This window comes from Mobula hypostoma, chromosome 6, assembly GCF_963921235.1.
Source record: "Mobula hypostoma chromosome 6, sMobHyp1.1, whole genome shotgun sequence".
NCBI lineage: Eukaryota > Metazoa > Chordata > Chondrichthyes > Myliobatiformes > Myliobatidae > Mobula > Mobula hypostoma.
The window spans coordinates 177,658,130-177,675,383 of NC_086102.1; the positions used below are offsets into that span (position 1 = coordinate 177,658,130).

At 40.5% G+C, this 17,254-nt stretch overlaps 1 protein-coding gene across 1 annotated transcript in view; it reads right to left on the minus strand.

The window, feature by feature from the left end:
- Positions 1-7,479: 7,479 nt before the first annotated feature.
- LOC134348797 (adenylate cyclase type 10-like) overlaps positions 7,480-17,254 on the minus strand; it is a 140,599-nt gene continuing 130,824 nt past the window's right edge. The window contains exons 32-34 of the mRNA XM_063052600.1: positions 14,412-14,600; positions 13,705-13,814; positions 7,480-7,718 (exon numbers count right to left, since the gene is read on the minus strand). Of these exons, the coding sequence (XP_062908670.1) occupies positions 7,562-7,718; positions 13,705-13,814; positions 14,412-14,600 (456 nt within the window). The 3' untranslated portion in view covers positions 7,480-7,561. The remainder of the gene's footprint in view (positions 7,719-13,704; positions 13,815-14,411; positions 14,601-17,254) is intronic.

Consider the following 17,254-nt stretch of genomic DNA (forward strand, 5'->3'; position numbering starts at 1 on the left):
AGTAACTGTCAAAGAACTGAACGTGGCCATCTCTAGGTTAAAGGCTGGAAAGTCCCCGGGTTCTGATGGGTTTACCTCAGAGTGGTACAAGTCCCTGAAGACACAGTTAGCCCCATTACTACTTAACACCTTTAATTGGATCTTGCAGAGAGGAGAAACTCCACCTTCCTGGAGAGAAGCGATTATTTCAGTTATTCCTAAAGAGGGTAAAGATAAACTAGAATGTGGCAATTATCAGCCAATTAGTGTTCTTAATTTAGATTACAAACTATTTACATCTATATTAGCGCGCAGATTGGAAAAGCTTTTACCTGGCCTAATCCATTTAGACCAGACTGGATTTATTCAACAAAGACAAACACAGGACAACATAAGGAGAACTCTGCACATATTAGAACAGGTTAATAAGAACGAGACAGAGACAATGGTAGTAGGATTGGATGCTGAGAAAGCTTTTGATTCGGTTAGTTGGGCATTCCTATACAGAGTGTTAGGAAGATTCGGCTTTCAAGAAAGGTTTATTAAAGTAATTCAGACTCTGTATGACAGCCCAACAGCCCGAATTAAGATAAATGGGGACCTCTCTGACTCCTTCATTTTAGAGAGAGGCACTAGACAGGGATGCCCAATTTCTCCTCTCCTTTTTGCGCTATATATTGAACCACTTGCCCAACTAATAAGACAGAGCGAAATCGTAAAAGGTATCAAGGTGGCAGGGATTGAACAGAAAGTGGCGTTATTCACAGATGATGTTTTGGTCTATCTGAGTGAACCAGAAAAATCATTTATAGGATTGGTTACACTGTTGGATGACTTTGGGAAAATATCAGGTTATAAAATAAATGTAAAGAAAACGCAGGTTATGTCCCTAAATTATACACCATCCAAAAAATTGCAGGATACATACAATCTTAAGTGGGAAGCTAAATCATTAAAATATTTAGGAATAATCCTGCCGAAGGATCTTTCAACACTGTCACAGGTAAATTATGGGCCATTAATCTCAGAGATAAAAGCAGATATGCATAGATGGAATCTTATCCCCTTTTTAAGTTTAAATTCAAGGATAAATACTATAAAAATGAATATTCTTCCTCGGTTATTATATCTTTTCCGTACTTTACCAGTGGAGGTGGATGATAATCAATTCAGGGAATGGGACAAATGGATTTCCCGCTTCATTTGGCAAGGAAGGAAACCTAGAATTCGATATAACACCTTACAGTTAGGGAAGGAAAGAGGAGGTATGGTTCTTCCTTGCCTGAGAAATTATTTTTATGCCTCACAGATAACCCCTCTGTTATATTGGTGTAATAGGGAATATAAGGCTAGATGGAAGGAAATAGAATTTGGATTAGTTGACAGTTTTCCTCTTCAGGCCTCAATAGCTGACAAAGGATTGATGGCCCAGTTGGAAAAATTTAATAATGCTTGGATAAATCTTACATTAAAAGTATGGCAGAAGGTGGTTAATTCATGTGGAATTAATAACACGCTAAAACTCTTTAGATGGTGTGCATATGATACCGAATTCCTTCCCAACAGAGGAGATAAAAGATTTGAGCTATGGATAAAGAAAGGTCTTACAACCTACCTCTCATTTATAGATAAAAGAGTATTACAAAGTTTCCAAATCCTGCAGGACAAACATGGCCTAGAACATAATGACTTTTTTAGGTACCTTCAAATACGAAACTATGTTAACCAGAGTTGTAGATATACAGACCTATCAACAGTAGAATTAGAATTTTTCAAGATTCTGAATTCGGCTTGCAGTTCAATACCTAGTAAATCAGTTTCTCGCCTATATAATGCACTCTCCCATGCTAAAAATGTAAATACACTGTATATTAAAGAGAAGTGGGAGAAAGAAGCGGGGTTGGTACTTTCAGAGGAGGCTTGGGGGAAAATCTGCAGCTTTCAATGGTCCTCGACTAATTCTTTGACTTGGAGAGAACATTGTTGGAAAAACATTATAAGATACTTCAAGACCCCATATCAGGAAAAATATAAAGATACAAATGTGATGTGTTGGAGAAGGTGTGGCTCCAAGGAGGCAAATCATTTTCATATTTTCTGGGATTGCCCTAAATTAAGTCTATTTTGGGAAGGCATTCATAGAACATTAGTTAAGGTATTAAGGTCCCAGATACCTCTGAACTTTGAGATGCTCTATTTGGGGCATGTATTGTTCCTTGAACAGCATGAAGATATAAAGTTGCTGCAGGGCCTCTTAGCGGCAAGTAAGAAATCAATCACTAGAAAATAGCTAAATCCAATACCACCTACATTAGAAGATTGGTACGAAATTATCTTGGAAATATTTAAAATGGAAAAGTTGACCTACTCCCTGAGAACTCAGAAAGAAACATTTTAACAAATCTGGAATAAATGGATTGAATATATAACCCCAATGCGAGCAGACTTTAGATGACTCTCCTACTGATTTATATTGCTCTTCTCATCAACACAGTAATATTGCTAACGTAAGCACCCCTAGTCTAAATGTTTGTTGTTTTTTTTTTGGAAAATAGAGAATTAACACAAGTAAAGGGAAAGATTTGGGAAAGGGATAAAAAAAAAATGAAAAAATTAAGTAAATAAGTATATAGGGATTGGATAATTATGTCTGCGGGCAGGAACAAGCACGAACAAATTGGGATATAAACACCTACAATGGTTGGTATATAGGCTTGTATGCAACATTTTGGACCAGTGGAAATGGTCCAGAAGGGTTGTATGGAAACTATTATTACCATTTTTCTTAACAACTAATTTCATTACTTAGCCTAATAGGTTAGATTTACCACAGTACATAATTATCTATTTAAATGTTTATTTTGCTTTTATATCATCTCAATGTGTACTTAAGAATGTATAAATAATTGTAGTTTTATACATATAAAAAATGGAAAAGGTTATATGTGTGAAAAAAGTACATGATAATTGTGAACTCCTTATCCAAATAAAAATAAAATTTAAAAAAAAAGGAATTATGATGTTGTAGCAATTAGTGAAACTTGGCTATAGGAGGGGCAGGACTGGCAGCTTAATATTCCAGGGTTCTGATGTTTCAGATGTGATCGAGGCAGAGGAATGAAAGGTGGGGGAGTAGCATTGCTTGTTAGGGAAAATATTACAGCAGTGCTCAGTGCTCAGGCAGGACAGATTAGAGGGCTTGTCTACTGAGTCCTCATGGGTGGAGCTGAGAAACAGGAAAGGTATGGCCACATTAGTGGGATTGTATTACAGACCACCCAATAGTCAACGAGACTTGGAGGAGCAAATCTGCAGAGAGATAGCAGGCAACTGCAGGAAACATAAAGTTGTGGTGGTAGGGGATTTTAATTTTCCATACATTGATTGGGACTCCCATACTGTTAGGGGTCTAGATGGTTTAGAGTTTGTAAAATGTGTTCAGGAAAGTTTTCTAAATCAGTATATGGAGGGACCAACTAGAGGGGATGCAATATTGGATCTCCTGTTAGGAAATGAATTAGGGCAAGTGACAGAAGTCTGTGTAGGGGAGCACTTTGGTTCCAGTGATCATAACACCATTAGTTTTAATTTGATCATGGACAAGGATAGATCTGGTCCTAGGGTTGAGGTTCTGAACTGGAAGGAGGCCAAATTTGAAGAAATGAGAAAGGATCTAAAAAGCGTGGATTGGGATAGGTTGTTCTCTGGCAAAGATGTGATTGGTAGGTGGGAAGCCTTCAAAGGGGAAATTTTGAGAGTGCAGAGTTTGTATGTTCCTGTCAGGATTAAAGGCAAATTGAATAGGAATAAGGAACCTTGGTTCTCAAGGGATATTGCAACTCTGATAAAGAAGAAGAGGGAGTTGTATGAAATGTATAGGAAACAGGAGGTAAATCAGGTGCTTGAGGAGTATAAGAAGTGCAAGAAAATACTTAAGAAAGAAATCAGGAGGGCAAAAAGAAGACATGAGGTTGCCTTGGCAGTCAAAGTGAAGGATAATCCAAAGAGCTTTTACAAGTATATTAAGAGCAAAAGGATTGTAAGGGATAAAATTGGTCCTCTTGAAGATCAGAGTGGTCGGCTTTGTGTGGAACCAAAGGAAATGGGGGAGATCTTAAGTAGGTTTTTTGTGTCTGTATTTACGAAGGAAGCTGGCATGAAATCTATGGAATTGAGGGAATCAAGTAGTGAGACCATGCAAACTGTACAGATTGAAAAGGAGGAGGTGCTTGCTGTCTTGAGGAAGATTAAAGTGGATAAATCCCCGGGACCTGACAGTGTGTTCCCTCGGACCTTGAAGGAGACTAGTGTTGAAATTGCGGGGGCCCTGGCAGAAATAATTAAAATGTCGCTGTCTACGGGTGAAGTGCCGGAGGATTGGAGAGTGGCTCATGTCGTTCCGTTGTTTAAAAAAGGATCGAAAAGTAATCCAGGAAATTATAGGCCGGTGAGTTTAACGTCAGTAGTAGGTAAGTTATTGGAGGGAGTACTAAGAGACAGAATCTACAAGCATTTGGATAGACAGGGGCTTATTAGGGAGAGTCAACATGGCTTTGTGCGTGGTAGGTCACGTTTGACCAATCTGTTGGAGTTTTTCGAGGAGGTTACCAGGAAAGTGGATGAAGGGAAGGCAGTGGATATTGTCTACATTCACTTCAGTAAGGCCTTTGACAAGGTCCCGCATGGGAGGTTAGTTAGAAAAATTCAGTCGCTAGGTATACATGGAGAGTTGGTAAATTGGATTAGACATTGGCTCGATGGAAGAAGCCAGAGAGTGGTGGTAGAGAATTGCTTCTCTGAGTGGAGGCCTGTGACTAGTGGTGTGCCACAGGGATCAGTGCTGGATCCATTGTTATTTGTCATCTATATCAATGATCTGGATGATAATGTGGTAAGTTGGATTCGCAAGTTTGCTGATGATACAAAGATTGGAGGTGTAGTAGACAGTGAGGAAGGTTTTCAGAGCCTGCAGAGGGACTTGGACCATCTGGAAAAATGGGCTGAAAAATGGCAGATGGAGTTTAATACCGACAAGTGTGAGGTATTGCACGTTGGAAGGGCAAACCAATGTAGAACATACAGGGTTAATGGTAAGGCACTGAGGAGTGCAGTGGAACAGAGGGGTCTGGGAATACAGATACAAAATTCCCTAAAAGTGTCATCACAGGTAGATAGGGTCGTAAAGAGAGCTTTTGGTACATTGGCCTTTATTAATCGAAGTATTGAGTATAAGAGCTGGAATGTTATGATGAGGTTGTATAAGGCATTGGTGAGGCCGAATCTGGAGTATTGTGTTCAGTTTTGGTCACCAAATTACAGGAAGGATATAAATAAGGTTGAAAGAGTGCAGAGAAGGTTTACAAGGATGTTGCCGGGACTTGAGAAACTTAGTTACAAAGAAAGGTTGAATAGGTTAGGACTTTATTCCCTGGAGCGTAGAAGAATGAGGGGAGATTTGATAGAGGTGTATAAAATTATGATGGGTATAGATAGAGTGAATGCAAGCAGGCTTTTTCCACTGAGGCAAGGGGAGAAAAAAACCAGAGGATATGGGTTAAGGGTGAGGGGGGAAAAGTTTAAAGGGAACATTAGGGGGGGCTTCTTCACACAGAGAGTGGTGGGAGTATGGAATGAGCTGCCAGACGAGGTGGTAAATGCGGGTTCTTTTTTAACATTTAAGAATAAATTGGACAGATACATGGATGGGAGGTGTATGGAGGGATATGGTCCGTGTGCAGGTCAGTGGGACTAGGCAGAAAATGGTTCGGCACAGCCAAGAAGGGCCAAAAGGCCTGTTTCTGTGCTGTAGTTTCTATGGTTCTATGGTGTGGTAGAGAGTATATTGCATGGCTGCATCACACCTGGTATGGAAATTCCTACAAAAAGTAATGGATATTTCCCAGTCCATCATGGGTAAAGCACTCCCCCCAGTGAGGACATCTACACAGAACATTGTTGCAGGAAAGCAGCATCCATCAACAGAGACCTCCTCCATCCAGGTTATGCTCTCTTCTCAGTACTGTTATCAAAGTGGTGGTACCAGAGTCTCAGGTCTCTCACCACCAGGTTCCTGCCTCGGTGATGCAAATTTCTGTTATTCTATGAGAAAATGGACCAATACCAAATACCTTATGTAATACATAAGGTTGTGCATAGTCTAGCCTTAAATTAAGAAAACTTGCATTGTTTTCTTTTACCCTACCTTCATGGGATTGGTTGCCAGTGTTTGGAAACTGTATAACATTTGCCCCATCCACCATCATTTTATTCAGAGTGTTATGGATACCTGGAATGCACTGCCTTGTATGGTGGTAGAGGCAAATACATGAGAGGTTTTAAGAGATGTTTCGATAGGCACATGGATACACCCTATCCTCGTTATATGCGGGGGGATACATTCCTCGAAGTCAACCCTTGTGGCTACAGGGGTCAGGGGGTATGGAGGGAAGGCTGGGGCGGGGTTTTGAGTTGGATGATCAGCCATGATCATAATAAATGGCGGTGCAGGCTCGAAGGGCCAAATGGCCTACTCCTGCACCTATTTTCTATGTTTCTATGTTTCTATAATGTGAATAATTATTTAAATGGAGAAAATAGGGATGCATTCTTGAGGGCTTCCTAAGTATGTTTTACCTGTAATTTATTCACATTTTCATACCAATATGACACAAAAGCAGTACCACAAGTCAACATTTGTATTATATTTCATCAACTTGTCATATTCAACATAACAAATCATAGAAAGTTAACATACTAGAGTGTACAGTACTTACCAACAGTGGCAGGTGTGTTCGCTCCGGGAGATGAGTTGTTGTTGTGGTGTCAGGCAGCTTTACATGGATGAGGTGGATGGTTGTGTGTCGTCAGGATCATCAAGGACAGCAAGGGGTGAAGGAAGACTCACAAAATTCTCAGTACTGCCGGCAGCAGGAGATGACACCGGTTTGAAGAAAGTGGTGAGGATTGTTTGCTTGGCAGCATTTTGTTTTTCAGCATAAATTTGCTTGTAGGGAAGAAGGCTTTACTGCAGGGAACGACTGAAATGCTGACTCCGTTCTAAACTTGGGTGCATGTCCATTGCCATTTGTGCCAAGTGTTCCGCAGCCTTAAAAAATTCTGCCAGTTGCTTCAGAGTGGAAGACCTGACCTCTTTCCAGGATTCATCAATGTTGTTGATGGTATGTCTGATGTTGAAGGACTTCCACCATTCCCTCACCATTGGTAAACTCATGGGATTTTCAAAATCGTCTGTTGCTTGCAGTATCTGAGAGACAGTTCGCCGTAAAAAATACGCCTTGAGTGTGGATATCACATCTTGGTCAAGTGGTTGAATCAGCGATGTTGTATTAGGCGGCAGGAAATGCACTGTTACGTTGAGATGAATGCTGTTCAAATGTTTGGGATGGGCTGGCGCATTGTCAAGCAACAAGAGAACTTTAAAGGCAAGATTCAGCAGCAAGTCCAGGGATTGGAGGTCCATGCAGGTAGGACTAGGTCGGCAAGTCAGCAGGTCTGGGGCCTGGAGTTTGGGGTCTTGTCATTTGTGAATCTTGGGTTGATTCTGAAAACTGAAGCCCAAATGTCAAAGATTAAAGTCAGTGAGTCCAGAATGTGAGGCCTGATGGTTGAAGCCCTGGGTCTGCGAGTCCTCTGGGGAAGTCAGAAGCCCGATGTCTGAAAGTCCACTGGAGGCCTGGAGGCAGCCTGGCCTGGAGTTGGAGGCCTGTCTGTGACTGTGACTAGATAGGTGGGAAGCAGGAAAGGGGTTTGTTTCGCTGCTGCTGTTGTTCTGCTGAACATGATGGGAATGCTATGTTGGCACTTGAGTATGTAGTAACACTAGTGGGCTACCCCCAGCACACCCTTAGTTGTGCTGGTTGTTACTGCACACAACACATTTCAACGTACATGTGACTTCTGAATTAATATCACTGGACAACAAAGATTTTGCTTCCTGAAGACTTTTGGGTATATCTTACGGATTTTGGGCTGCTGATCATGAAAATCACCACAAAATTTCCCTATCATGCACCAAATCACCTATATTTGTTATTTTAATTCACAATTCAAGTCAGAATGACTGATGCAAAGATTAAAAGTGGCATTTTTCTTCGTCCACAAATTAACTAGATCATTAATGAAAGGCAATTTGAAGGAGTTCTAGTGAGACCGGAGAAGACCACATGGAAGGCATTGAAGAATGTTGTTGAGAATTTTCCTGGCAACTACAGAACACCAAACTACATGCGTCTGATTGACAACATGCTTCAACCATACGAAAGCATGAAGTGCAACATGTCACCAAAGATTCATTTTCTGCATTCTCATTTAGACTTCTTCCCTGCAAATAGAAACATAGAAAATAGGTGCAGGAGTAGGCCTTTTGGCCCTTCGAGCCTGCACCGCCATTCATTACGATCACGGCTGATCATCCAACTCAGAACCCTATACCTGCCTTCTCTCCATACCCCCTGATCCCTTTAGCCACAAGGGTCTTTTCTAACTCCCTCTTAAATATAGCCAATGAACTGGCCCAAACTGTTTCCTGTGGCAGAGAATTCCACAGATTCACCACTCTCTGTGTGAAGAAGATTTTCCTCATCTCGGTCCTAAAAGGCTTCCCCTTTATCCTCAAACTGTGACCCCTCATTCTGGACTTCCCCAACATCGGGAACAATCTTCCTGCACCCAGCCTATCCAATCCCTTTAGAATTTTATACATTTCAATCAGACCCCCCCCCCCCAATCTTCTAAATTCCAGATAGTATAAGCCTAGTCGATCCAGTCTTTCATCATATGAAAGTCCTGCCATCCCAGGAATCAATCTGGTGAACCTTCTTTGTACCCCCTCTATGGCAAGAATGTCTTTCCTCAGATTAGGGGACCAAAACTGTGCACAATACTCCAGGTGTGGTCTCACCAAGGTCTTGAACAACTGCAGTAGAACCTCCCTGCTCCTGTACTCGAATCCTCTTGGTATGAATGCCAGCATACCATTTGCCTTTTTCACCGCCTGCTGTACCTGCATGCCAACTTTCAATGACTGGTGTACAATGACACCCAGGTCTCGTTGCACCTCCCCTTTTCCTAATTGGCCACCATTCAGATAATAATCTGTTTTCCTGTTCTTGCCACCAAAGTGGATAACCTCACATTTATCCACATTAAATTGCATCTGCCATGAATTTGCCCACTCACCCAACCTATCCAAGTCACCCTGCATCCTCTTAGCATCCTCCTCACAGTTAACACTGCCGCCCAGCTTTGTGTCATCCGCAAAATTGGAGATGCTGCATTTAATTCCCTCGGCTAAGTCATTAATATATATTGTAAACAACTGGGGTCCCAGCACTGAGCCTTGCGGTACCCCACTAGTCACTGCCTGCCATTCTGAAAAGGTCCCGTTTATTCCCACTCTTTGCTTCCTGTCTGCCAACCAATTCTCTATCCACATCAATACCATACCCCCAATACCGTGTGCTTTAAGTTTGCACACTAATCTCCTGTGTGGGACCTTGTCAAAAGCCTTTTGAAAATCCAAATATACCACATCCACTGGTTCTCTCCTATCCACTCTACTAGTTACATCTGCAAGAAATTCTATGAGATTCGTCAGACATGATTTTCCTTTCACAAATCCATGCTGACTTTGTCCGATGATTTCACCGCTTTCCAAATGTGCTGTTATCACACCTTTGATAACTGACTCTAGCATTTTCCCCACCACCGATGTCAGGCTCACTGGTCTATAATTCCCCAGTTTCTCTCTCCCTCCTTTTTTAAAAAGCAGGGTTACATTAGCCACCCTCCAATCCTCAGGAACTAATCCAGAATCTAAAGAGTTTTGAAAAATTATCACTAATGCATCCACTATTTCTTGGGCTACTTCCTTAAGCACTCTGGGATGCAGACCATCTGGCCCTAATGATTTATCTGCCTTCAATCTCTTCAATTTACCTCACACCACTTCCCTACTAACATGTATTTCCCTCAGTTCCTCCATCTCACTGGACCCTTGGTCCCCTACTATTTCTGGAAAATTATTTATGTCCTCCTTAGTGAAGACAGAACCAAAGTAGTTATTCAATTGGTCTGCCATGTCCTTGTTCCCCATGATCAATTCACCTGTTTCTGACTGTAAGGGACCTACATTTCTCTTAACCAATCCTTTTCCTTTTTACATATCTATAAAAGCTTTTATGTTCCCTGTCGGCTTTCTCTCATAATCTTTTTTCCCTTTCCTAATTAAGCCTTTTGTCCTCCTCTGCTGGACTCTGAATTTCTCCCAGTCCTCAGGTGTGCCACTTTTTCTGGATAATTTGTATGTTTCTTCTTTGGAATTGATACTATCCCTAATTTCCCTCGCCAGCCACGGGTGCACTACCTTCCCTGGTTTATTCTTTTGCCAAACTGGGATGAACAATTGCTGTAGTTCATCCATGCGATCTTTAAATGCTTGCCATTGCATATCCACCGTCAACCCTTTAAGTATCATTTGCCAGTCTATCTTAGCTAATTCATGTCTCATACCTTCAAAGTTACCCTTCTTTAAGTTCAGAACCTTTGTTTCTGAATTAACTATATCACTCTCCATCTTAATGAAGAATTCCACCATATTATGGTCACTCTTACTCAAGGGGCCTCGCACGACAAGATTGCTAACTAACCTTTCCTCATTGCTCAGTACCCAGTCCAGAATGGCCTGCTCTCTAGTTGGTTCCTTGACATGTTGGTTCAGAAAACTATCCCACATACATTCCAAGAAATCCTCATCCTCAGCACCCTTACCAATTTGGTTCACCCAATCTATATGTAGATTGAAGTCACCCATTATAACTGCAGTTCCTTTATCGCACGCATTTCTAATTTCCTGTTTAATGCCATCCCCAAACTCACTACTACTGTTAGGTGGCCTGTACACAACTCCCACCAGTGTTTTCTGCCCCTTAGTGTTATGCAGCTCTACCCATATCGATTCCACATCCTCCTGGCTAATGTCCTTCCTTTCTATTGCAGTAATCTCCTCTCTAACCAGCAATGCCACCCCACCTCCTTTCATGGTGCTGGCAGTGACAAGCATGCTAAAAGATTTCACCAGGACATTGTGGTCATGGAGAAATGGTATTAGGTCAACTGGAATCCATCAGAGCAGGCTGATTATTGTTGGACACTTAAGCAAGAAGCCTCAGACACTGAACAGAAATGAAAATCTTCAAAATATTATTTTTAGCTTAGTTGAACTGTTGCAAAGCATCTGCACCATTATGCAATTCTATTCAATAAAATTAATTTTTTGTTTCTCCAAATTCCTGTGATACAAGTAATACTTGTGTTTAGCTTCACGAGGTCTATCATAAACAAAAGATTTCTGAGGAAGCCTCACTTTTGAAAGAAAATTGTTGTTCGGTGTATTGATAGATGAATTCAGACAGAAACTTAAATAAGCAAGTTATCAAATGTGACTGTCTTAATGCATCAAATGAGATTAGTGTAAAATTGCAGAGAGGTCAAAATGTACTCTATGTTCTCAACAAATCTGTGCATCATTTCTGTAGTTGGTTGGGGGGGGGGAAGCTAAAATTACATGACAAGGCTAAATCTTTATAAATTTTCTAATATTGCTAACAAGTTCCTAGGCTCAATGCCATAAAACACAATCAACTGGGTGAAAGACATCCTTAAATAAAATTTAAAGGTCGATCATTAACGTGGGAACTCTTAATGTAATTCTTAACAGGGCTGCTCCAAAAATATGAATACTGCTAGAAATTGTCGTCATCTTAAATAACTTTAACACTGCAAACACGAGAAAATCTGCAGATGGTGGAAATTCAAGCAACACACACAAAATGCTTGATGGTTCCACGAGCATTTTGTGTCTGTAACTTTAACACTGTGTTGCTTTTCGATCTTTTTTGTTTTAAAAAGGTAATCACAAATCATCAGGGCTGCTTTGGAGACGTTTCCAATATGTCAAAGAAAAATTAGCAACCACAGCCCATCTGTCATAGCATTAGAAGCGTGAGACTAATAACTATTAATATAAAGAAAATAAGTGTTAAATCTATTTTTACCCATGTCAAAAGATCCCTGCCATTGATATAAGCAGTAACAAAATAACTCAGAATCAAAATCAGGTTTATTATCACTGGCATGTGTTGTGAAATTTGTTAACTTATCAGCAGCAGTTCAATGCAATACATGATAATTTAGAAATAAAATAAATAGGTAAATCAATTACAGTAACTATGTATGTATATTGAATAGATTAAAAATAGTGCAAAAGCAGAAATATTATCCATATAAAGAAGTGATGTGGTGTTCATGAGCTCAATGTCTATTTAGGAATCATATGACAGAGGGGAACAAGCTGAGTGTGTGCCTTCAAGCTTCTGTACCTCCTTCCTGATGGCTACAATGAGAACAGGGCATGCCTAGGGTGATGGGGTTCCTTAATAATGGATGTTGCCTTACATCTATAGAAGTTTTTGAGTTTTAGTTGACAAACCAAATCTCTTCCATCTCCTAATGAAATATAGTCGCTGTCTTGTTTTCTTTATAGCTGCATCGATATGTTGGCACCAGGGTAGATCCTCAGAGATCTTGACACCCAGGAACTTGAAATTGCTCACTCTCTCCACTTCTGATCCCTCTATGAGGATTGGTTCGTGTTCCTTTGTCTTACCCTTCCTAATCAGCTCTTTTGTCTTACTGACATTGAGAGCAAGGTTGTTGCTGTAACTCAACTAGTTGGTATATCTCGCTCCTGTACACCCTCTCATCTCCATCTGAGATTCTGCCAACAATGATTGTATCATCAGCACACTTACAGATGGTGCCACACAGTAATGCGTATAGGGAGAGTACAGCAGTGGGCTAAGCACACATCCCAGAGGTACATCAGTGTCGATCATCAATGAGGAGGAGATATTATCACCAATCCGTACAGATTGTGGTCTTCTGGTTAGGAAGTCAAGGATTCAATCGTAGAGGGAGGTACAGAGGCCAGGTTCTGTAACTTATCGATTGGGATTATGGGAATGATGGTGTTAGACACTGAGTTATAGTCAACAAACATATATAAATAAAATTCATTGTTACAAAATTCCTGGCAGAATTCTTAGAAGCACGGTTCTCAAAGGAAGACTCTATTAACAACCATATTGAACTGGACACAATTTACAGACCTATGCATCTGTGGGATTGGAGCCAAAGGGTTGAGCTGCAGACACCTGAGGAACCAGTACTCACAACGGCTGACAATCAGGGATACAGGCTGGCGTAGATCACTCAGCTATCCAGTTGGCCAGGACCCATAGAGACTAAAGTCCAGCGCAACAGCCAACCAATCAGAATAAAGAGTCAGACCAATATAAATGCGAGCAGTCGACAGAAACAACTCTCAATTGTGCACTGATGATGTCACCTCGTCTGGTGACGAAATGTTCATGACCTAACCTCCAGGTTCAGCGAACAACCTTACAGACATGCAGCTAACCCAAGCTACGAATCTTGTCTTTCACCTTAAATGCACTTTATTTTGAGGAATGAAAATCACTGGGTAATAATTGTTTGAACTGCCAGTGACAATTGATCACCCTGAGATCTCATGATACTGTGTTTGATTAGTATGGTATGCATACCAAGTCACTGTCTGACTCACTCTCAAGTAGACTTCCCTCTAAATTGATAACAGGCATGTCTCTTATTGGCTGTAGAAGGTACCTAGAGGATTGAGTTACATCTCCTCCTTCTTCCCAGGTTGGCATGTTTTCAGCTACTGCCAACCATAAGTTTTCCTGCTCTTGGTCCTCTTCTTCAGCAAACCATGCCCCCTGATAACACATTTGAATCAAATTGTAAGAATTTCACAGCTTTCATTAAAGTTTGATACCTTGCAATATTAAGCAATGTTAACAATAATTCCCCAATCATTTTATATCAACAGAGAGATGAGTTGTAGAGAATAAGCACATTTTTGGAAAAATCAAGATCAAAATTAAATTGGACACCATAGTAGCATAGCAGTTAACGCGACACTATTACAGCTCAGAGTTCAATTCCTGCGACGCCTGTCCTCCCCTTGGGATGCGTGGGTTTTTGTCCAGATACTCTCGTTTTCTCCCACAGTCCAAGGCACACCAGGTAGGTTCATCAGTCATTTTAAATTGTCCCATGATTAAATTAGGGTTGAGTCAGGGTTGTGGAGTTGCTGTGGCAGCTCAGCTTGAAGAGCTAGGAGGAATGATATCAGATAATTTGAAGGCCACGGCGGGCAAGCGATGAGAGGTTGCCTGCAGATATTGCAATGAGTTTCAGGAATAGGCAGTCAGTAATGAAAATATCAGTCTGGATTAGAATGAACATCTTACCCACTTGGCCAAATTTTCATGTAGGATGCAGTTCCTGAACTACACAGAATTAACACTTACTTGATTTGTCTTTATCCATCTTTCCTCTAGTACATTTCCATGTGTGTTGCTAATTTCTAAAGCATGCTCCAGTAGTTGGTTTGCTTGTCCCACTTGGCCAGCCAGTATGAGGCAATAAGCTTTAAGGTGCAAGAATCGAGCATAAAAAACTGGAGTGGTGTTACATCGCCGTCTGAACTCATGTAGGTACTATTGAAATTTGAAATAAATATGATACTTTAAATTTTATATTTACTAAAGAAAACACAATAATTCACGAACTCTTCACACTGAATAAGGAATCAGCTCTCTGATTCAGGTTAATAATTTCTATCTGAAATGTTAATGAAATATACATTTTAAAAATGCTTTTCAAAAATTTTTCAGTTCAAATTCTCATAAACCAGCTGGACTTTAGAATTATAGAAGTGACAGAAATGTAACTTAGCAATTAAGCAGAATAACTTTACACCATTTAAAAATATTTCCAACTTATAATTTATTTTTATAATACAGCAAAACCCAGCTTCTTTCAGGGTTTACCAATTTCTAAATGCCCTGCACGTACATTTCATTTCTTTTGAGATATCCCAGATATTGTTAAAAATATTACGCACACTATCTAAGCAACTGACAGAATAGTCTATCATTTAAGAAAGGAGAGAGATATTGGATGGCAATGGAAGAACTGGATTGGAATATTGCTTAACATACACTAGTTTGACCAAGTACAGATAATAGATAGATATTGTCCAGCCTAATTATCATGCTGAGAATAGTGGTGAGATAGGAGCTGGTATTTTTAAACAGTACTGTTACCAGGTTCCCAAGCTCCGAATTTGGAGACATGAATTCAAATTCCCAATGACAGCTATGTAATTTGTGGTTGCCTGCTGGAGGACAAATCCCAGAGTTATATTCTGTATAGATACCATACTTTGATTATAAATATAATTTAAATCTTTTGGAATTAATAAGGAAGGCATTTTTGCTTGATGAGTATTGACGGAGGATAGGGGCTTTTAGCTGAAGTTCTACTTCCCATCTTCCTTGTGTTTCTGCCAGCTTGAATTAAGAATTAAGTGCCAGAATATTTGTCGCATGGACATCTATACATAGAGTGAAGGGTGTTGTTTGCGTCAAATCAAACCAGCAAGGATTGTGCTAGGCAGCCCACCATTGTTGCCATGCTTCCAACAGAGTATGCCCACAACAACCTAACCCTGACTGCATGCCTTTGGAATCTGGAGGACCCGGAGGAAGCCTAGATGGTTTGCAGCATCCAAATACATTTATAATTTATCAAGAGATGGAAGTTTGCTTTAGTTATGATTTTGCAGATTATATGTTCAATTGGAAGCAGGTTAGGCATACTTATGAGCCCAGTTTCATAGCCAAGATCTCCACCACATCGAGGTGCTTCCTTTCATTTAGCAAATATACCCAGCAATAGGACTTTTTCAATAAAGCTATTTTAGGTGATATTGATAAAATGCCACCCGGCCAAAGATAATTCTTAAAATTCTATTTTAGTAAATCTGGAAGATTTAATGTATCCGTTAACTTGTCTCAATGTTCAACACTGAGATTCAAAACTAATATTTTCACAAATTCTGTCTCACCACCTTCATGAACTTTCAGATGCAAAATACTGTGTCTCCTCAACTACCATCAATCTCAATCAAGAACCAAACCAACATTCATGCACAAGTCCAGGATCATATATTACATCTCTTCTGCCCATGTTCATATTTCACAGCACTATACACTGACAGACACATTACCCAAATTTACAACACCCTGAAACAGTTCCATTAGTAATTTTTTGTATCATTAAACAGAGAAAGACTCCTTTATCCTCCAACCTTATAAGGTTTCTCATTTTCTTACCAATGTTGTCTGCACTACTTCTGACATCTAAATACTTTTGAAGAACAATTACAACAAATACATAATCACACTATTCTTAGTTTTATTCTCTTTGACATATACACAAATTCACATATACAGGATTTTTTTAAATGAAAGAGCGCCAAGCTGCTGTAGCAGCAACAAGTCAAATTGTACAGGCAGTTAAGTGTGTGCAGATCCACAACCCACATTGGTCTCAGCCTTGTTATCATTAGTGCCAAATTTTGCCAATTTCACTCACTCCAATGAAGTCAATAAATAGTTCAGTGCACCAGATATGGCAGTGGACTGCAACAACATTCCGGCCAATGTGCTGAAGACATAGGCTGAAGAAGGACTATGCCTCCCGCTTGGTGGTTCAATGGCACAGCCTCCAAGAGGCCGATAACCTTGTCATAGGGTTTGGAGGCTTGTGTACCTCAATGACTCAGAGATATGTTGGCTGGATTCACGGCTTTCTGCTTTGGCTGTTGGTAGGATCACTCATGCCAAACAGGTCAAAGGGTTGAGGCCACACTAAGAGTGGTCCACCGGTCCTCCAGGTTCAGGGGTTCAGTTTAGGGCTAACAATCCTGTCTGGCCAAACAAAACTGTTATGCAAACAGCAATGAAGAATCCTTCTATATCTGAATGCGAAGGCATTCCAGAGTCTCCACCCAGGACTTGCATGACTGACAGTAGTGAAAACCAAGAGGAAGCAACTGACGTGTTGAAGGGAGCCCTGAACCCCACCAGAGATGAAGCATCTTCATGCAGCCCTCAATGCCAGTGGCGTAACAGGCGGTAAGTACAATGGTGTAACGTTGGCCATATCTGGCAACTTCCGATCGACAAATATTAGAGCAAATTCAACTTCACCAAATGCTGCCTTGGCAATCTGCTCTTAATTATCAGCAAAATGATAAGAATTGTTGTCAGCAGCACTCTCATGATACATTTACTACTCTCTCCCA